The 22,563-nt window shown below is 42.7% G+C and overlaps 1 protein-coding gene across 1 annotated transcript; it reads right to left on the minus strand.

The window, feature by feature from the left end:
• Positions 1-1,472: 1,472 nt before the first annotated feature.
• Positions 1,473-20,288, minus strand: mier2 (mesoderm induction early response 1, family member 2). The gene is made up of 12 exons (XM_080016234.1): positions 20,131-20,288; positions 19,370-19,495; positions 17,170-17,287; positions 15,411-15,487; positions 15,224-15,293; positions 14,356-14,507; positions 13,566-13,647; positions 10,090-10,184; positions 9,065-9,195; positions 7,474-7,601; positions 6,222-6,319; positions 1,473-3,604 (listed from the first exon to the last, which is right to left on the minus strand). The coding sequence occupies exons 1-11, from the start codon at positions 20,155-20,157 to the stop codon at positions 6,264-6,266; spliced, it is 1,062 nt and encodes a 353-aa protein (XP_079872360.1). The 5' UTR covers positions 20,158-20,288; the 3' UTR covers positions 1,473-3,604; positions 6,222-6,263.
• Between the last annotated feature and the right edge of the window lie 2,275 nt (positions 20,289-22,563).

Genomic DNA, 22,563 nt, shown 5'->3' on the forward strand with positions numbered 1-22,563 from the left:
TAACTCAATGAAATGGCCCCCACTGCTGAAGCGGTGGGGGTGATCTGTTGAGGCAAGTAGGCTTATTACGCATAATTCTAATTCTAAACCATAATATGATCTCTCCTGGACCATCTCGAGTCTACATCAGTCGTAAACTGCTGCTCTGATAGAAATAGAACTCAGGATGGTTGTGGTGCACACCGTGTGTGTGCTGGATAGTTTTCCCCCTCTCAATAATATAGTAGGTGGTAGGGGGGGGGCTTCTAATTTTTCAGGGAAGGCTGAGAGGATACTCCTGACTTTCTTCCGTTTCCTGATTCTATCCGGTAAATTTCTCTGCAACACGGGAACTAAAAACCAAACTTTTTTCCTAACACAACACATTCACATAGACACATACTGTAGAAAGGTAAGCACAATGTATTTCCCAACATTGCATAGAGTGGTGAAGAAAAAGTACTAGTACTAGTGAAGTAAAGATACAAATACCCTGATACAAAAGTATTCGCTCTTAAATGTAGTTATGTAACAGAGCCTATGATATGGCATAAAGTGCTACTGTAACATTTTCTTTTACTGCAAATAAGTGCTTATACAGATACTGAATACACTTTACAAAACAAGAAAATAGGATATCATTACATTTCACTGCATATATGTATGAAAGTATGTATATGTATGTGACAAATAAAAATCTTGAATCTTGAATCTTGGACCTAATTAATCCTCAATGAGCAGTTTGATGTACTTTTTGCATCATACTGGATGACTTACTTAGGGCCTAATAGTACAGTTCTCACATCCGTCATTTTAAGACAAACTCTCCACTAAAAAGTATTTTATACAATTATATTCCCCATACAGCATACGCAAGGCAATGTTATCAGATATAAACACAGCTATACCAACTAATTGTCTAATGTAAAGTCAATTGTTCAAACAATTGGATAAAAGAATAGGTCAGTAAAAATTACTTCCAAGAGTTATTTGTTATTTCAGTTGGTCTGCCAATCAATTCAAATGTTAACTTAAAACAATTTAAAATGTGAACTTTTAAACACTTAAGCTTCAAGTTAAGTGGTTAAAGTTGACTTGACCTAGAAGATCTACAGACGCACACACCGTAACAACACAGAAAAACAAATCTCTCCAAATACTGTACTACCTGGATTTCATTTTATGTGGTGGAATGTATGTGTCCTTATATAAAAGTATAGGTCTTTTCCGCTGGAACCTCATTTTATCTGGATTGATTTTGGAGTTAGAATATAGGAAAGCACTCATCTCACCTGCAAAGTTCCGGTCTCACTGTGTGACGCTACAAGATGAGACAAAGCAAAAACAAATCAATTTAAATATTTCCAAAATTGTTCATTTTAATTGTTTTTTTTAATTTTCTTTACAAAATATAATAATTATAAACCAACATACATAACGTAGGAAGTACAATATATAAATTGCTTAAAAAGATTACTAAACAAAAGGCAGTGTTCTGCAGTGTTTCTACTCCCTGTGTCCAGTGGACACATCCAGGGCCCACCCCATGTAAACGGTACAAAACACAAAAACAAACATTGATCTCTTACTGGACTTTGCTCTTAGGAAAGGTCAAAGGAAGACGGCTTCAAACATGATCACTTTTTTTGACGCAGAATTAGGAAATAAATAGAGAGGGTGAGCTGGGGCTGGATTTTTTAACAGTTATTTCTTCAGAGGGCACAATCTTAAAAAACAAACAAAAAAAAAACAACAACAACAGCATGATAACGGATATATTCAATCCACACACCCTGGTCCACAAAGCTAGATGTGATGGGAAACTCTTTTCTGCAAGTTTTGCTGGCTATGCAGGTTCATAAAAATCTGACAAAGAGCGATTAAGGAATCGTCCAAGGTCGATGGGGGTACATTTAGCATCAAGACAAAGGGGGACAGAGCAGGAAACGGTCCAGATGGTTCCTTTGTAAATATCTAGTATAACATTAAGAGGTTTGGCTCTCTTAAGCTTGTGAGCTGTCAGAAAACTGAGGGGAAATTCATTTTAAAACTGTATACGCTGAAAGATTTCTTCCTCCTGATGAGGACCCTAGTCATTGAAGAACTGTGACAGGAGAATTACCTTTAGAAGTGCGTGTTTATGCATTTCTTTACGATACAAATAGGGATGCACCAATACAAAGAGTATGAGTTCTGACGTAACTTGTAGCGAGATCACTTGATTTTGCAGATCCTGCATGGTCATTATTTTCACCTTTAATTGAATTTTATTTGATCACAAATTCTAAATACAACATGAAGCCACTACTGAGTTTGTGAATATATATACCATGATACCACAAGAACTAAAGAAACAGTGTCACATTAAGCCGGGGCGGTTTGGTTTGGATGGAGTGCAGGAGCACAGTATCGGACCAGATCCAGGGATCGCTATCTGTGCATCCCAGCTGAACAACAAAACTAGGCAGAATATTTGGCAAAGCACTAGACCTTGTTCATTATCTTATTGTGCTACAAACCCTTAATAAAAAAGCGAGCAAAATTTGACAGAAAAATACGTCCTAAAAACATAACCCAATCTAACATGTACAAGTTGGAAACTTGGTTTTCGTGAAAAGGTCCAGAGACAGACTGAGATGAGGAGGGAGTATAAAAGCAGATGGAGCTTCAGACGTAGAAAGTTCTCACCCTAACTTTTGAAGAAGACGAGGGCCCCTTAAAAAGTTTCTGGGGAAATGCAGTTTGTTTTTCAGCCTCCTTTTATGAAACGGCATTGAATATAATGAACAAATTATACTCTGCATGTACGCTGACAGCACCGGGGTTTCCGTGTGTTTTCCGGTTTGGCAGATTCAAACAAACTGGCTGCTCAGAGGTCATAAGACATATCCCGTGAAACTGCGATGAGGCTGGTACTGAGGCTGGTTTTTGGTGGGGATGTCGGCCAAAAGTTATTACTCAAACAATAATAATAAAACACACAAAAAAAGAGAAAGTTTAGAAAACTAATTGAGTACAATCAACTTGTTCATTAAGTTTCCAGCGGTGTGTATATTCTCTCTTTACCCGTACCATGATGCAGTCCTTTTCCACAATACCCACATTTCAATAAAGCGTTGATTCTCCATCACCAAAATTGTGAAAATAACTGATTGAGGAGTCACTTTTGGATAAACAGAGATTTCAATGTTCAGTGTGATTCCAGGGTGATCCTTCTCCTGCTTCTTAATCATTCATCCTTGTATAAAAAACCCAGTACGTAGTCCCTCAGTGGCTGGTTTTGTGGATCTCCCTCACTGGGGCGACGGGGTTCCGGACGGGAGGCGAGCGCATGAAACCGCACCTGAAGAGAGAGGACGTGGGGGCAGGGAGCAGGCCAGCATCCACCTGAAGCCCACCGAGCGGCTGTTCTGGTAGAAGCCAGAGCAGCGATTTGGGTCTTCTGGGGGGGGCCGGGGACGGCTCTGGGAGGATGGGTGCGGGTGGAGTGGGAGGCAGCAGGGGCCCGAGCCGGGGTTGGGTACTGGGCCTTGCTCCTGGGAGATCTTCTCCAGCGTGGGATGGCTAAAGAGCTGCTGGGGATGCCCGGCGATGTAGAGCTCCACCCCCATCCCCAAGTCACCGCCTGCATGCAATGAGACATTCACAAGCTCAATACTCGACTCAAAATGCAAAAAGAAAACAAACTGAAAATATCCTATCATTTAGGTTGACTTCAAAGAATGATTTGGTCTTTTTAAATTTGTATCTTGATATAGTTCATAGCATCTCTTCAGAATGTTTAATGTTGCTCATATACCTCACTGAGCACTTCATTAGGAACACCTGTACACCTACTTATTCATGCAATTATCATGTGGCAGCAGTGCAATGCATAAAATGATCTAGATACGGGTCAGCAACTTCAGTTAATGTTCACATCAACCATCAGAACGGGGAGAAAATGAGATCTCAGTGTTTTTCGACTGTGGCATGTTTGTTGGTGCCAGACGGGCTGGTTTGAGTGTTTCTGTAACTGCTGATTTTCACGAACCGTCTCTAGAGTTAACAACAAACATCCAGTGAGCGGCAGTTCTGCGGACTGAAACATCTTGTAGATGAGAGCGGTCAACGGAGAATGGCTAGACTTGTAACTCAGATAACCACTCTGTACAACTGTTGTGAAAAACATCTCAGAAGGCACAACACCTGGAACCTTGAGGCGGATGGGCTACAACAGCAGAGACCATGTCGGATTCCACTTGTCAGCCAAGGACAGAAAGCTGAGGCTGCAGTAGGCACAGGCTCACCAAAACTGGACAGTTGAAGACTGGAGAAACGTAGCCTCTAGGTCTACTGAGGCACAAAGATCGTACTGTAGGGTCAGAATTTGGCGGCAACAACATGAATCCATCTACCCAACCTGCCCCGTGTCAACAGTCCAGGCTGGTGGCGGTGGTGTAATGGTCTGGGGAATTCTTTCAATTCCCCAGACCATTGGGTGGTGTGGGGAAGCTCGAGCCGCAGGTGCTGGAGTCTGCAGCTTGTGCGTTCTAATAATTTAAAGAAAGAAGTGCGCTCCAATTCAATTAAATACGATATATTTTGCGATATATATTCTACAATATATTATGTCCACTTGATGGGTCCCCTTGAGAGAGCAGAACAGAGAGCGGCAGCTTGTGAGAAGTGCTGCTACACGCTCCATAAGAGGGGTTAACGTTATGGATATGATTTGGATTGTGATATCACAGATAAGATAATAATGTTGAATGGAACATGATGCTGTGATATGATGAGTAGAATTAGGAAAAAGTCCGATTGGAGAAGAGCAGACACGGACACGGACACGGAGGGGAAGAGACGCAATTGCAGTCGCTTTGAGAAGTTTGTCTCTTTTCAGTGAGACGGATGATCCGGCTCACTGAAGACACGGCTCTTACAACTCCCAAGCATTTATTATATCAATGAAATTGTATGAAATATTTTGTTTATATTTATTCCACTAAAAAAAATAACATTATCAATATTGATTTAATGTGGCTGGACTCAAAGTAACTTATTGAGAAACAAGTGCTTTTCTCTAATAGTCTAACAATATGACAGCATAGCCGTCAGTGCTGAAAAAATGAACATACGTTTGAATCGAAAACCTAATCGAATCATGACCTTAAAATCGAAAGTCAAATCGAATCATGGATTTGGAGAATTGTGACACCCTTAGTCAACATGGACCAGAACCTCAAAGGAATACTTCCAACATCTTGTGGAATCCATGCCAAGAAAAATTGAGGCTGTTTTGAGAGCAGGGAGGCCCTACCCAGTATTAGTAGAGTGTTCCTAATGAAGTGCTCAGCGAGTGTATGTGTTTTTGTGCGCACACACACACACACACACACACACACACACACACACACACACACACACACACACACACACACACACACACACACACACACACACACACACACACACACACACACACACAAAACAGTAAGTCTGATGATTAGAAACCTGAATGCATCAAGATAAACATTGAGATCTCTTGCCAACAACAAATGAAGCATTATCTGTTATTATATGTAAGATGTGTTGGGTTGAGCACTTCAGGGGTTTTAAAGGAGATGCACTTATATTTGCTAATTTCAGTCCATTTATCAAGTACTATATCGGTTCCCAGTACAATAACAATTAGTATGGCTGAAATGACCAGAAACAGGAATCTATGAGAATTAACAGGAATAATATGAAAATATAGGGGTTATTTGCACAGGTTGTATTTACCATTTCATATGTAGAAAGGGAATATATGTAAGGTAAAGGGTTTACCTTATATTAAAAGGCAGACATAATTGCAAACTCTAGACAATAGAAATATGTTGTTTTCTTTCTTTGAACCACAAAAACCTTCCCTATGAACAGGGGGAATTAATTGATCGAATTGGGGTCTAAAATCGGGACCTATTTCAAAATCTAATAAACGTGTTAACAGCTATTTTTGATTATCTTACCTATTCAAATCATGAAAATTCTGTTTTTAGAGGCATTTATAATTTGTCTATAATAACCATTCCCACGTTCAATTATGTCCAAATATTTTACATATATTTAGCCCCTTTCCTTGTAAACTAGCATCACATGGTTGGTATCTTTGGATTTCCGGATTCACAATCTCTTTGCTCTTAATTCTACTGAAGTACGATTAAATAATGATATATTTGTGTGTATATATTTATTCTATTAGTCTTAGTCATGTCTTTTACCTGCAGGCCCCGCCTGCTTTGGGTAGCCTTGGTGGACCAAGGTCATCGCTTTAACAGAAAGCGAGGTGTTCTTCTGCGTCTGGGACGGGCCTCCTCCTCTACAGTGCCAAATAAATATGTGAACACACACACACACACACACACACACACACACACACACACACACACACATACACACACACCGACACAGATACACCAAAAGAAAAGATGATAATGGGAAAATGAAAACACCAAAAGGTGAAGAGATAACTTTCAAAATGCTTCAAATCATAAATAATATGACAAAAAATACTGACATCAAATTAAATCCAAACCATAAAATTGAGACAAGAAACACAATAGTCACACAAAACACAGCATGTTGTGTGGAATTAACACAGGAGTGGGATGGCATGAAAATAGCTCTGGACTGGGGAAACTGACAGAAGTATGGAAAGCTTTCTGTCTGAAACGTCATCACGGAGCTTTATCAGAAGGCACCTTCGACCTCCCAGGCATATCTTAGTGCCGCTGTGGTTGTTGCGGAAATCTATTATCATGTTCAAGGAACAGGGCTAAGTGCTAAGATCACTGCTCATATGCTCTGACAGATATGACCCAGTGCTCAGTCTTCTCATGTAAAGGTTTTATTTGATTGCTCTTAGCCTGTCTTGCTATATCAGGGTGTCTGCAGACATCTAAAAGTTAAATTTAATGCCCAGTTTTTTGGTTTTCTTTTACAAGATTGTTTTGTCAAAAAATCCCATATTTGAATGTCACCAGGTTTAAAGCCAGATGTTGGGGAAAAAAACATTGCAATTTTGAATTGAATTCTGAGACTAGTGTATCCAACTATGGTGGTTGCGTCATTTGATGAACCTTGTGTCAAGATTGAGAATTATTCTGAAAACAAATTAACTTTAATTTTGTCGCCCATACCACTTCACCTCATCCTCAACTACCTACGCAAGTTTGATACCAAGCCTGCGCGACCAAGTGAGCTAGTTGAGCACAAAATGATTTTGGGGTTTTTCACATAAATAACGCCTGAGCCAGACATTCAAACAATTTAAATGAGCACTGTCATGGCAATGGACAGTTTGGGTGTATGCTACTTAGAAATACTTAATACTGTATATATTCAACCCAAATTTAAGTTTAAACTATTAAACATATTTCATTAGTAAAGCTGAATATAAGACACATTAATTTAATTGGTGAGGTTTTTGAGGACCCGTAGTCACCCTGTATACAAAGGAAGACTTGACTCCACCTGGTTTGTCCAGGTCCAGGCCTGGCAGAGGCAGAGGTGAGGGAGTCTCCAGGGAGACATGAGAGGAACTTTTGGAGTTACTGCAACTCTCAGAGTCTCCAACTTCCCCGTCTTGATCTGCATCCTCCCTGCAAAAATAGACCAACGCAAAAAAAAAATGATTGTCGCAAAACAAACAAAAATCTGTTTGTATAATTCTAGGACATTCATGTGAAAAATGTCAACATGCCTAAAACTCACTTAGGAAAACGGGGGGGTGTCATTTGTTCCAAAATCAGTTTATGCTAAAACATCTCAATCAATTGAAAACAGAATTTACAAATGTGTAATATGAATTCCTACATGTTGGGAAATTTGCCTGTAAAACATTATATGCATACATTTTGTTCTAACCACATTGTTTTATTAATTAGAATAATAGATTAGCAAAATAAAACATTTGCTTTAAAAAAAGTAACCAAAACCAATTAGGAAACCCTCATTTGGTGAAATAATTCCAGCAAAGTCACAGATGACCAAACTAATGAATGACTGTTTGAAAAGATGAATAGATGGATGACTGTATGAATGGACAAACAGACAGAAATATAGATTCTAACATCTAAAAGCCGCTGTGTTTACTGAGATAATAAATTATATAGTAAATCTACAACATTTTCCAAATGGGACGCTGATGTTCCCCGTACTTTATCAGTACAGGAACTACTGTGTATTTACAAAAGGACATCATACATAAACAGGAAAATAAGCGCTAGGCATGGGCGATTGCATGAATATGAGGGTTTTTTTAGGCGATTTTCTGGGTGATTTTTATCCTTTTAATTTTGTAATTTACTGACCCGTAAAACGAAATTCAAAAATTTGCCTGAAATAGGAACTGGTCTCCCGATCACCGCTTTAACCCCGCCCGGTACTGTTCGCCCCGTCTCAACGGCCAAATTGCGAGGTTCGCTTAAAACAATCGCTTACTAGACAACAAACAATGATTTTGGAATGTTTTGGTTTTTTTCTTTTCAATTTTTTAGGGCCACTTTCTAAGATCTCACAATAAAAGATACACAGCGGAGGAACAAAATGAAAGGATCAAATTGTGTAATTATCTCAGAGAAAGCCTGTCCTGGCCTGGATCTCTGCGCCCCAGAGGAGGAGGCAGCGGCTGCGGCTCCCCCGGGACTGGCCCTCCACCCACCAGTAACAGGTGTGTCTGAGTGCGCTCTGCACCACCGCGATGTCCACTCCGCTCCCTGTGGCCGTGCCCCCCACACCGAATATATCGACAATCGCCGATTATTGGGCTGACGGTTGCCGGAGGGAAAATTTTGACATATCGCCCAACCCTAATAAGTACAGGTCTGGTTTGGTAGCCTCGCAGTAGATGCTTGCACTATGGTTTGTTTTACAAGTATTTACATAAACTTTGAGCGGATATGGATATTAGCTCGCCCCATTGAAAATAAATGCTTGTTGCAACTGTTTAGCCATTGTTTAGTTGCTGGACATGCAGGACAAGGCAAGAGGATTAATGTTCATTTATAACATCTGTTTTCTGTGTCAGGGATAATGATGTCAAATGTGTGTCCACTTGACTCACATGTTCCCTGCCTGCAGGTTGTACTTCTTGCGGCTCAGCTTGGTCGCCTGCTGGGTGAAGTATTCATGCCGCTCTGATTTCTTCCACATGTAGTAATACTGCACACACTCCCCCACAGAGCGCGTTCGTACCTGGAGAGGAAACAGAAATATGCAGAAACTACTAAAGGTTTCCCAAAACTGTTGACTTCCTTACATATACCTCTTTATGGACTTAATTTTTCAAATGCGTTCACATTTATAGTAGGAGCATGTAACAAACAAACAAACACAAGCGCACACACACACTCACACACACACACACACACACACACACACACACACACACACACACACACACACACACACACACACACACACACACACACACACATAAAATAAATACAATTATATTGTTCAAATTAGTAATAAAAAAAGTAATATCGATACTTTGTTTAGAAGTTTTGCCCCCTTTCTCCATTAAATTTATTTTCAATTATTTATTTTAATTATTTTTGTAATGCACACCAGATGGTATGCTGAAAGGTTGGTAGCAAGTATCATTATGTATAGAATGCCAATATTGATCCTCTACATTGGACTGAATGTATATTGTATAATATTGTGAGATCCCCAGCAGTAATTTCACAATTCTACCTCAGTGAGCACAGATTATCCCTCTCAAGTTTGATTCAAAGAACAGACTCACCCCTAAGTGTCCCTCAAACTACACACACACAAGCTCAATTTGACCTGATCTAGCATGCTGGGGGGCCTTGCTAAAGATAATGTATTTTGAAATGTTTAAAGGACAAACAAAATGTGAACAAATCAGCATTACAGATTGTTAGTGTGACTTAGCGCCACCTACGGGTTGAAATCAGGACAAAGTGTGTAGGGAGGATGCAGACTTATAGATAGTCGTAGATTACAAGTTTTAGTGTTTCTGTCATAACTTTAAAAAGAAGGACAATCCAATCCCCACCCAAATAACAAATTGTAGTCTCAGGGGGACCCTTAGATATTTCTGGATACGAGGGTGCTCACCTTATTGACCTGAATGAGGTGGAAGTTCTTCCCATAAGCTCGATAGCCAGTTTCAAAGTTCCTGCATTCCTCTTCAGTCCAGCCACAGAGCTCTTCTACAGAGAGTCAGGTTCAAGATTAAGACAGCTTTCCTTTAACACCCCTAAACTTTATTTTGGGGTGGTGCGGCCACCCATTTTAGCATTATTATTATATATTTTTTAATTTGTCCGAGAGAAGGACGCCATCCATGATCGATTAACTCTTGACTCTTAATTTAGAACTAGATGTGGACACGGCTCTAGTCTACGGTTGAAAGCACTCCAAAGCAGGGAGCTATGCCGCGTTCACGGAATCCATAAACTGTCGGCCACCACCATAAGTATATTTCAGACCTTTTTTCAATATACATGTGTTTGCATCCCTGCACAGTTAACTAAAACTAGGTGTGAAAAAACATTTTAGTTAAAACTAGAGGAATTTCACGGCTTTAATTCGTTACAAGGGCAAAAAGCAAAGGGTAAAGTCGCCTGATTTTGGGCACGGATTGGCCAGGGTTTGACGCGTTGAGGAGAGAGGCTGGGGGATTACATTCATGGTCGGTAGGGAGATGCGAGTATTGCGTGGCGCGCAGTGACGTGGAGGGGTCGAAGCTAGGCGCGACGGGTGCAGGGGCCACGGAATCCAAAGTGGGATCTTCCTCGGCCCCCTTGACCTTCCCTCTTGGCGATTTTCTGCTGGAGCAGTCGCGGAACGACATCCTACGCGGGGCCTTTGAGGGGGTAGTTAAACCCGTATTTTAGGGTGTATATGGACAAGTTTTATCGAGTGAACCGTGACAATCAGACAGGAGAGGAAATAGTTGATGGTGCCGAAGAGCCGCCCTCGAATGCTCTCCCAGGCGGCTCACCATAACCTGATGGCTGGTCACCTCGGTCACGATAAGACAGCGGATAATGGCCCGCTCCTATTGGCTGGGCATTTGGGCAGACGTGTGTAAATGGCCCGCAGTGCCCGCGGTTATTGTTTTGTGTTAGTCCTAGCGGAGCATCCAACCTGGTACCGCGTGGCGGTGCCATTGCGTAGTATGACGGCTAAAAGTGTGGCGTGGGCACTGTTTCAGGTCATCTCCCGAGTCGGGATTCCGAAGGAAACCCTGACCCAACAGGGCAATACTTTTATGTCACGTACACTTCCGAAACTTTAGGAGTTACTGGGCATCCGCTCAATTCGGACCAACGTGTACCATCCCCAGACTGATGGTCTGATTCGGAAGTTCGTTCATGACAGCCATAATTGGGACAAGTGGTGGGACCCCCTGTTGTTTGCGGTGCGGGAGGTTCCCCAGGCCTCCATGGGATTTTCTCTCTTTGAACTCCTCTTTGGCAGGAGACCCCAGGGGGTGCTAGACCTAATTAAAGAAAACTGGGGGAAGGTCCACCAGTAAGAACGAGACACAATATGTAATTGACCAGAGAGCAAAGTTACATGCGCTGATTCGGCCATTAACACAGGAGAATTTGCTCCGGGCTCAGGAACGTCAGCGGCAATACAACAGGGGAGCTCGACTCAGACAATTCGCACTGCGAGACAAGGTGCTAGTGTTGCTCCCTACGTCCAGCTCTAAGGTGTTCGTGAAGTGGCAAGGGCCTTTTGTGGTCACATGGCAGGTTGGCGAGGTCAATTATGAGGTTGGTTCAGACAGGCAGGGGGCGACAGATTTATCACTTGAACCTCCTAAAAGAATGGAGGGAGGAGGTGTCCGTGGCTCTGGTCATGCCGGTCATTGAGCGGGATGATTTGGGGCCGGAGGTTCAAAAAGCAGCCGATCATACCGCGGCCTTGTTAAGTGACCATCTCCCTCCGTTCCAGAGGGCGGACATTGCCGCACTTAAGCGTCGCTTCTCTGATGTTTTCTACTCCCTGCCAGGGCTCACGTTCCTCATACACCACCATGTGGAGATGACCCCGGGGATGAAGGTGTGCTCTCGGCCGCTTTCGCACACTTCCGTTCAGGTTGTTCGGTGCCCCAGCCACCTTTCAGAAACTCATGGACCGTGCCCTGCTTCCGCATGTAGGATAGGCCCCAGCCTACCTCGATGACGTAATCATTCACAGCAACACCTGGGAGGGGCATATGCAGCATGTGGGCGCAGTGCTTGAGTCTCTGAGGCAGGCGGGGCTTACAGTCAACCCAAAGAAGTGTGGTGTGGGACCGAGGGAGGTACGGTATCTGGGGTACCACTTGGGTAAAGGCTTGGTCCAGCAAAGCTTGATAAAACCGCTGCGGTTCCGAACATGCCAAGACCCAAGACCAAGAAGGAGGTGAAGCAGTTCTTGTGGCTGGCCGGCTACTGTAGGAGGTTTGCACCCGACTTTTCAGAGCTAACCAGCCCCTTGTCCGACTTAACTAGAAACGGTGCTCCGGATCCGGTCCAGTGGTCAGAGAAGTGCCAGCAGGCGTTTGCAAGGGTCAAGTCAGCTCTCTGTGGGATGCCAGTGCTTTTTAACTCTAACTTCTCTCTCACTTTCTGTCTGCAGACCGGCGCGTCGGACCGAGGGCTGGGAGCGGTCTTGTCCCAGGAGGTGGAGGGGACAGAGCGGCCGGTGCTGTGAGCGGGAGTCGAGTACAGCACAGTGGAGAAGGAGTGTCTGGCGATCGAGTGGGCTGGCGGTTCCCTTGGCAAATACCTCCTGGGATGCGCTTTCATCCTCTGTTAGGACCACGGCCCGCTGCAGTGGCTCCACCCCATGAAGGACACAAACACCCGGATCACCCGTTGGTATCTGGCTCTCCAGCCCTTTTAACGTCCGGGCGGTCCATAGGCCAGTGCAGGGAGCTTTCTTAATGTTAGTCTGTCTTGCAGTACAGGTTGGAGAGCCGATCAGGGGCCCAGTTGCAGAACCAGCGGCGTGAGAGTCGGAGATTCCTCTAGCACCAGATTAAAACGTTTTTCCTTATTATTTATCATTTTGGCCAGCAAGCCTTTCTGTTAGAATTATTAATAAAGATTCTCGGCATGTTGGCAATCCACCACTAGACAGACTCAGTCTCCCTCCCTAAACCCCTACCTATGGGCAGAGACTCCCACATTTAGTTTGAAAATAGTCATTTTTTAAATATTTTCACAGCTGTGGCTGTGTTGCACTAGTATATCCCGGAGTTGAAATTGGAAGAATTTTTTACCTTATATAAAAATAATAGTAAAAATAAAAATACAAATAAAATAAAAGTTTATTAGTTTAAAAAGTTAGTACTAAAAATAGAGTAAATTAAGTTAGTATTATTTGCTTTGATTTATTAATTGACATGTTAAGGTCATTTTTTGGCTTTTCATCTCACTTTCTACAAACAGAGAAAACTACTGGTACTACAATCATTAAAGCAATGTTAAAATCTAATAAAAACTTAAATGACAGCCTAAAATCTCATTATTTTAATTAATAATTGATAATAGTTATATTTAAATAAAAATAGTTCTGAAAAGAATTCTTACCACTGAACACTTTCACATTGAAACGTAAGCGTCTAAGTGCCTCTTCCACATTGAAGTTGCATTTCACCAGTTCATAGAGAGCCTGAAAGGAGAAAGAGCAGATAGGGGGTGTCATAAGGAAAAGGAAGGAATCTTCTGAAGTGAGATCTTGAAACTGATTCAACAGAATTTTTCACACAATATAGACCAACGCCCTTTCGCACAGCAACTTATTTTAAAGGCCGACACACTATGGGACTGGCAGAAATGACCTATAACACTGGAAACAAAACACCAGTTCCTAGACCTCTACACTGACTGTGTAGAGGTGTGCAATAAAAATAAATCATTATTTTAAAAACCTGAATTAAATTAAAAAATTCAATTATTGCCATTCGTGCTGCATTTGTGCCGGACAGTTTGTTTTTACAGTAAAAATTATAATTTGTGCCACTTTGGGATCATACTGACATTTATTTCCATGCATGCTGCAAAGAGAGTCAGTACAGCAGCAGCTTTTCTGCTCGCAAAGTGTCTCCTCTTGTCCTGTGCTGTCGGACTCGGGGACAGGAGTGGGAGAGTGAGCTGCTATGGTTACAAGGATGCTCCGTGCAGCCACGCGCGCGCACGCACGCACGCACGCACGCACGCACGCACGCACGCACGCACGCACGCACGCACGCACGCACGCACGCACACACGCACACACACACACACACACACACACACACACACACACACACACACACACACACACACACACAGACACTTCCTAGCAGCAGAACTGAGCCTCTGAGCACCTGCTAAGTACCTGCTCATTGTCCCGGACAGTGTCGCCTGCTATGTGTGGGTGCGCAGCCCCGTCCTGGACCCCCGGCATCTGGGCGCTCAACAGGAACACCTCCATCTCTTGTACCGACAACACCCCCGGTCTCCATAGCAACTGGTCTTCACCATCATATACTGGAGATGGGGTGGGGGCAGAAATATGATAGATGGATAGAAGTGAGAATGGGAAATGTCTAAAACAAAGAAAAACTAAAAAGTAAACACATTTGGATTCCACTAGATTTAAAGCACCGTCTTTAATTGGATACAAAACGCCAGCAAGATCTCGTTAAAGGCAGACGCATACTGCGGACAATGTTTGCCATTTATTTAATGTATTCCATTCTTATGTTGGAAACACACAACACGAGGGATGAAAAGTAGTGCAGTGAGTGAAGACAAAACATGGAGAAGATCTCAGATTGGCCCCAACGCTCACATCTTGTGAATCCAGGCTCAAAATCATTGTATTTGTAACTACTTTTAAGTGAATAATCAGGATGTTTTCAAAAGAATTTGAAACTTTTAGCGTTGGATTTATCTCTGTTTTTAGATTTTTATTCTCAAGTGTGTAGCGAACAGTCTAATTAAGTGTCTAGTTGGGTGTAGTTAATGTTTAGTCTTTAGCTCCGTTTTTATATATATATTTTTCTCTGCTTTTATATAATGTTGTTGATGCTTTATGTGAAGCACTTTAAATTGCCCTTGTGTATGAAAAGTGCCTTGTCTTAAAATAAATCTACTTCCTTTAATTCAAGAAAGACATTTTTCCTTTTATTTTCCTTAAGATAAGTTGCAAGTACAGATGCAAAGGGCTGGAACTGAGAGGGTTTTTTGGGGCAAGGGTGTACCTCTTTCCTGGTAGGTGTACGGGCTGAGGGGGGGGATCTTGGCCTGGTACATGGAGCCCACCATGATATCCTGAGAACAGAGTCAATGAAACAAGGTGTGATAACCATTTGGGAAGAAGCATTGACTTATACAGTATATCACAATTTATTCTCAGCTGAGCCCAAGTTTGATGTTGCATGGCTTCACCTTGCGTTCTTCATTGGAGGGAATTGAACCGTCTGAGTCTTCTTCGGAAGAGACGACCGTTGTGTCTTTGTCTCCACCTGAGATGGAAACAACACCACCCACATGAAGTCAACACCCAAGTAAACACTTCCACCACTCTATTAATTAAAGGTATTCAAATCAGACGTGTCTCTAAGAAGAACATCATCAGGTTCAGGTTCATCTGGGTCTACAGTGGGGGGGGGGGCTTAGAGAGGGACTGAGAGAGTAAGTCTTTTCACACCGAACAGTTCTGGGGACTCGCTGAGGGGAACTACGAACCCGGCAGGTCCCCCGAGAACTAAATACCTTCAAGGGCTCTTTTTCAGCGGTTTCAGGGTTTCAGTTTGAGTTTGTGTACTGTGTTGTATTCACTCCGTAACTTTCACTTATTTCACCTAACCAGTCCACTAAAATCTGGTTTTGAACAAATTTGAAGCGAGAAATAAACAATCTGGTAACTGAAGTCGTAAATTAAAAGTTTGTTGCGATTTTCGTGAGGCAAAGGCTCACATTGGGATACCGCATGGATAATTAATGTCTGAAAATAAAATAAATGAAATAAATACATCTACAATAAAAATGCCATTTTATTTGTTATTTATATATATATTTTTTTTTGACTGCTGAGTGTACGTCGGCTGGTCTGCACCCAGATAGATGCGACTCGACCAGGCGGACTGTCCTCAGTGCACTGGGGGCAAGGGGCCATGGACTCACATCACTGATGGTTCCTCTTGAGAAGGAGCTAACAAAGTCCCTGAAAAGGACGTTCTAAGAACTACGAAAATTCCTAGCGCCTGCAGTGCGGACACACAAAAAAGGGACAGTTCCTCCAAAAAGTTCTTAGACTATAAAAAAGTTCCAGCGGTGTGAAAATGCCTAGTGTCCCCGTTGCTCCATTGCATCCAAAATAGAGTTAATCTGCAGGTGGAGTTCAAATTCTCAGCAACACTCACACATGACCCTGAGGTGCACAAACCAGTCCCAGAGAGCATGAAGTGACCCTGCACCCCTGAAGGGGATACACACAACCCACTCCCGTGTGCAGGCATAAGATACATCCGCAAGCGCAGAACATACATCCGCAAGCGCAGAACCCAGGCCGCAGGCGCGAGGCAAGCACCACAGGCCTGGACCTGGGCCCCACGCTGACAGACCGACACCCTGCCAGGACAACCCGCCCCGCAGGCCAGCCGGTGGGGCCGCCATGTCCATCAACCATGCACAAAGGCGAGGCCCGCCATACTGCAACCGGTGAGATTCTCCGAGCAGCTACAAGCCCAAGCACTCACTGCCGCATTGCCCGCAAAAAGCCAGATATGCGGCCCCTCCACCACCGCCGGCACCCGGGAAGCAGGTAGCGGGAACAAGGCCGACCGTCGCCTCCAACACAGCAACCCACACTCTCGATGGCAAGCAGCCTCCAAGGGGCCCTGAAAAGCACCCGACGGCACTCTCTGGAGCACCGCCGAGTCGCAGCAGCCCGAAAACACCCTAGCACCAGGGGCAAGCTGCCAAGACTCGAACACAGCTGCCAGGGGGCCTACCCAGTCGTGCCTGCTGTGTGCCGTTTGTTAATTAATTTGTTTGTTGTGAAAGTTGTGGGGTGTGGGGGTGCGAGGCATCTTAGCATATCGAACCCCAATCACTCCAATTACTCCCCCTGCACTGCAGACCCGGCGCTGAATGTTACATTTCAAATGGGTGTAGATAATAATGTGTGTCTGTGTTACTGTACCCTGCAGTCGTCTGAGCAGGTCAGAAGTGTTGGAAGTGACGAAGGGAGTGAGGTCGTCAGCAGAAGAGCCCTCCTCTTCCTCCTCTTCTCCGGGAAACAGATCTTTGGTTATCTGATTCTGCAAAGATGAATAATAAAAATAATGAGAAACAGCCTATATGGCCAAAAATGTTATCACGATATGTTTTTTTATATCTTGATTGATAATTAGCACAATAAATATTTAATAATAATGCTCAATTTACAGTTTTAAGTGTATTCTCTTGGCTTTACATTAAACAAAAACAAACTAAAAAATAAATATGTAAACAAAAAACCCCCCAAAAAAACAAAACATACATATATATATATATATATATATATATATATATATATATATATATATATATATATATATATATATATATATATATATATATATATATATATATATATAATGATACATTTAAATACATAATATAATCATCATTGTCTTCTGAGAACAGTCTGAAAATTGATTATATGCGGGGATGTTTGTAGCTTGGATGCTCTTTGACCATGTCAGAGCAGATGTTACTGAAAATTGCAGATTCATTCTTTGATCGCTCTCCTTCTGCGGGGATGGGGGCCGCCCCGGGCCAAATGACCCGGCAATAGACCCGGGTTTTAATCGGCTGGACCTCCGATCAGCTCTGATGTGAGGACACCCGGGATGACCCGCTCATTTTGGCCCCTTTATCCGCGCGATTCGACACCAGTGGAAACTCCGGACGTTGGTGCGTTGATAGACAGGAATTAAAATCCAAAATCAGAAGTTATTCACATTTTTCCGCATGGGGTACCATGAAATGTTGTAAGTGTGGGGATCACACCATGGGGACCACAGTGGAGAACCCCCACGCACCCCGCCGGTCGCTGCTCCCCACCGGTCGCTGCTCCCCACTGACGAAGGACCGGCAGTATGGATACTCCATGCTCCATGTGGTGCTTGATGCTTCTTCTACTGTAGTGTTGGCTTGTTCATGAACAATCTGATTCTTTTGAACGGCTCAAAATACTTTTATTCAGGGTTTACCAGTTTTATGTCATTGTTTGTCCAAGTTGCTGTCTCCTCTACTGTTTTGTTCCAAATCACACTGGAAGCATGACGCACCCCTTTTCCAGCAAGTTCATGGCGTCCAACGTGATGCACCAGAAAATAAACGCATTTCTTGTGGCAATGTCAAAGGTGTCCATCTACCTTTAGTGGGTTAAACCCACTACTTTTGGTGTGAAAACAGTATAAGCTACACTTTATTAATCTCCAGGACTTAAATGATTTTCTCATCTTCAAGAATGGATTTCAGGAGGACTTTAAGAAGACTGATCAAATTCACTTCAAATGGAAAGTCCGCTCAAGTGATTGAACCCATGACATTTGAGTCGGAAACCCGTTGGCTATTCCACTTACATTCAAATAGAATAGAACTGCATTGTCTGCAGAAGTGGAAATTTGCCCCTGGCTTCCTGTGCACAACTGTGAACACATTTACTGACTTTTCCATCTTTGTTACTATCCATCTGTAATATGCTCTTTAGCAAATATCTGGAAATACAGGATCCTGTTATAGTTATAAACGTGTGTGAACGTGAGCCTGAGATGCCAAATACAGATACTGAATTTCTTTGTAACCTATACCATCTTCTCCAGGGTGTCAGAAGCTATGAGAGAGCTAAATTTCATATTTTTAAAACATTTTTTTATGAAATTCAAGACTGGAATTCAAGATCCTTTGGACAAATTCATATTATTCGATAACGTATAGCAGGAGGGTATGAAACTAAGTATTAGGTTTAGCGGTGGGCTGGGTGTTTAAAAACATTAGAAATGTTGACTCTGATGCAGATAGAACTTGATTCATATTGACAAAAATAAATATATGGAGGAATAAAATCGGACAAATTTAGACCCAATGGATTCAGATTTAAGACGATTTATTGAACACAAGACCTATTAGAGGAGACACCCTTTTCTCCAAAGGTTTATGTGGGTATACTGTAAAAACATTTTTCATCAAACATTGCATTTTGGGATGGACAAGTTTGTTTGGATTTGCTATAGTCCTAAGATAAATAAATGTATAAATTGGATATTTAACATATATAGCCCCAGGGCTTTTTTTGGTAGGACTGTGTGTGACTAGTATGACTGGCTTCCAGGTCTGGGTTAGGGGTTCCTCACCTTGTCCAATGTCATGTCAGGCAGACTGGCAGCCAGCTGACAGCGGTCCCTCTCCGGCTGCAGCAGCGGGTCTGGAACCTGGTAGCCGTACAGAGCCAGCAGCTCCTCCAGGGGCAGCTCGCTGGCCTGCAAAAAGATATAGATATGAAATTTTAGAAATATTCTGGTTACTTCCCATAAAACTCCATTAAGATTTGTTGTATGTGCGTCAACGTTGATCCACAGGGTGAAGTTCATCCTTAAGGGACAAGGGCTATTAAACAATGATTAACATTGACTTATCTTCAAAGTAGAGTATATTTTGGAAAAAATAAATATAAGGAAAACTAAAGAGGATTGCTGTCTACCTCCATGGTTACTACAAAAGCTTTCATTGCTGCTAATACACAACAATTGGATTGAGTCATTGGATCCATTTACAAAAATGCTTTACTTTGTAAAACCATTTTTATCTAGGTGTTCCCAACTAAAAATGCATCAATTTCTCAATTTTAAGTGGGGAACACCTGAAAAATATAAGTTCAACATTAATGTAAATTAAGGTACATTTAAAAAATTAGCAGCCATGTTGGAACCTATTTATGAGATTGCAAGGTGCCAACTGTTGACATAACAATATTCTCTGCTATACTGTACAATACCTATCGCTCTTCATTGTAATACAACCTGCCAATACAGACAGCAACCATTCACTGGTGGATTCAATTGTAAAGCCCAATGCTTTTATTTAAGACCCCTTGAATAGTTTTCCCATTCCCTACTGTGTGAGGTCGAGCGGCCATCTTCATTGGGCGAGCAGATCTCCGGGCCCCCTGGCTCTGGTCCAACTCCTCTAGGGCCGCTGTTAACTCCTGCTGTCGCTGCTTAAGGCCCTCATCACTGTGCCTCAGTAGATCCACAAGGCCTCCAGGACCACACTCAGGCCTGGAACCCATTAATCTAGCTAACACACAGATACTGTACATGTCAAAACCTTTGTATACTTACACACAAAACAACTGATTTTGTGCAGAAACTATCGTATTCATAGTGTAAATAATCAAACAGGAGTATGTATAAATTGGCATGAGCACGCATCCCCCTGCACATAACTTAAGGTCCACGTAAAATCACGAGAGGGTGAATTCAAGGGTGGCTGATCCCTGCTCATCCCATTACAGATCAGCTGACTCTTGACTTATATGCCACCTTTCCTCAACAGATCACAATCAGAGATTAGAAAACATATGTATGGGCTGCACAAGTTCATCACAAGCCCTTTTACTGTTTGTTGTGTCAATTTTCCACCATGAAAAAATAATACTTTAGACAATATGCAAAGTTTGAAGTCAGGTAAAAGGTAGCTCAGGTAGATATGTAATATAATGTCATAAAGAGCAAAATGTTTGAAATAATATATAAATTAGGGCTAATCGAGTTCAGTTCTACTTAAGAGGGGATAAGCCAACGCCCCCAGGTCCTCGTAACCAGTGGTGGAAAGTAAATTAGTACAAGTGAAATGATTTTGTCACTGTACTTTGTAAAGAACATTTTCAAGTATCTGAGTGAGATTTTTTTTTTTTTTTAATCTTATTTTTTACCATAATTTATACAGGGTAGGGTTGGTTGAGCATGCAGCAACACCCTGTTTCACATTCATAAAGTTTCATCACACACACACACGCACACGCACGCACACACACACACACACACACACACACACACACACACACACACACACACACACACACACACACACACACACACACACACACACACACACACACACACACACACACACACACACACACACACACACACAATCAATAAAAACGTATCAAATTAAAAAGTTACATAAAATCGTATGTTCAGTTTCGGAGATTTTCGACTTTTACCCTACTATATTCCAAAGCAGTAATCGACCGAGAAACTGAATTTACCAAAGTAAGTACAGATGCTTGGAAAATATACTTTGGTACACTTTCACCAAGATATGCATGAGCACCCGACTGAAGAAAAAAAGTACAGTAGGAAATTGACGTCGTATTGTGGGCTGTTACATCAGGTACTTTTACTTTTTAAACTTCACGAGAAAGTACTTAAACACTTTTACTCTCGTGGAAATGTCAAATACACCGTCTTTTTTGGGGGTAATTCTGCGTCGAGGTATTTGCACGGTTGCAAAAATGAAGGACCTGACTACTTTTGACACCACCGCAAGCCACCAACGTTGTGAAGGTTGCTTCAAATCGCCGTTGCGATCTCGTTTCAGACTGATCATAAACTATTCTGGACTATAAAACAAAGTGTTCCAGACCCAGTGGAAACCCAGCGCCGGCCCGGCGGGGTCCGCCAGCCCAGTGGCGCTTTCCTGCGGCTTGGTGCTGAACGCCGCTTCCTCTCTGACTCACTGCAAAGTGGCCCGGGAAGGAAATACTTCCCATCCGAAAAACACAGCCGGTAAATAAAGTACGGGACATCGCCCGAAACGTCCCCCCTGGAGCCCACTTCCTAACTCCCCGGGACACACCTCAACTACTTCGCACATTGGGGTTTTTTTTTCGACCGCGTCACTGTCAAAAAAGCGGAATGGCTCTTTAAAGCGAGGGACGCCGAGCGAGAGAGGCGATACGGCGATACCGCACATTCTCCATTTTTCTTTCCGCGGTGAAATCACCACCCCGTCGCCCCACCCTGCACGGAGCCGACCGGCCGGCCAGATCGGTAACACCCCGTGCGCGCCGTGTGGGGTGTCGAAGGGTCTCTAAACGGGTCGCTTTGCCCGACAGATCGCTCGGTCCCGCACCCGCTTCGCTCACTTACCTCCGCCATTCCTGTTGTGCGCAGCGCCGAGGTGCCCGGATGTTGAAGCGTCTTCGGCTCCGCTCGCTTCACTGCCGTAAACTATGAGGAGCACCGGGACGAAATAGTTCGAAGAAAGACTATTTAACCGAATCATTCTCAAATGTCATTTTATCCCGATTGTCAACTGCAATCGGGTAACATTTTAGAAATTAAACCTTCCTTTTTTTCCCTGAAGTATGTTGTCTACCAATAGTTTGCTTGTTAGCTTTGTTATTTCTCCACATTTTACTAACTTCTATTAACACTTTAAGATGCGAGTTGCGTATGAAAAATCCCCCCCAAATAAAGGTTATAATAATTATAATAACAATAATTGTTGTTATTATTGTTCTTGTTGTTATTATATCCGC

The sequence above is a fragment of the Zeus faber genome (genome assembly GCF_960531495.2).
Source record: "Zeus faber genome assembly, chromosome: 1".
In the NCBI taxonomy this organism is placed as follows: domain Eukaryota; kingdom Metazoa; phylum Chordata; class Actinopteri; order Zeiformes; family Zeidae; genus Zeus; species Zeus faber.

What these genes read in the sequence shown, in the direction of transcription:
- mier2 (XM_080016234.1), bottom strand. Translation starts at nt 20,157, where the DNA reads ATGAAGATGGCCGCTCGACCTCACACA. An exon ending in CCTCCAATGAAGAACGCAAG is followed by an intron (nt 15,294 to 15,410) that starts GTGAAGCCATGC and finishes CTCTGTTCTCAG; the next exon opens with GATATCATGGTGGGCTCCAT. An exon ending in CAATGTGAAAGTGTTCAGTG is followed by an intron (nt 10,185 to 13,565) that starts GTAAGAATTCTT and finishes GACTCTCTGTAG; the next exon opens with AAGAGCTCTGTGGCTGGACT.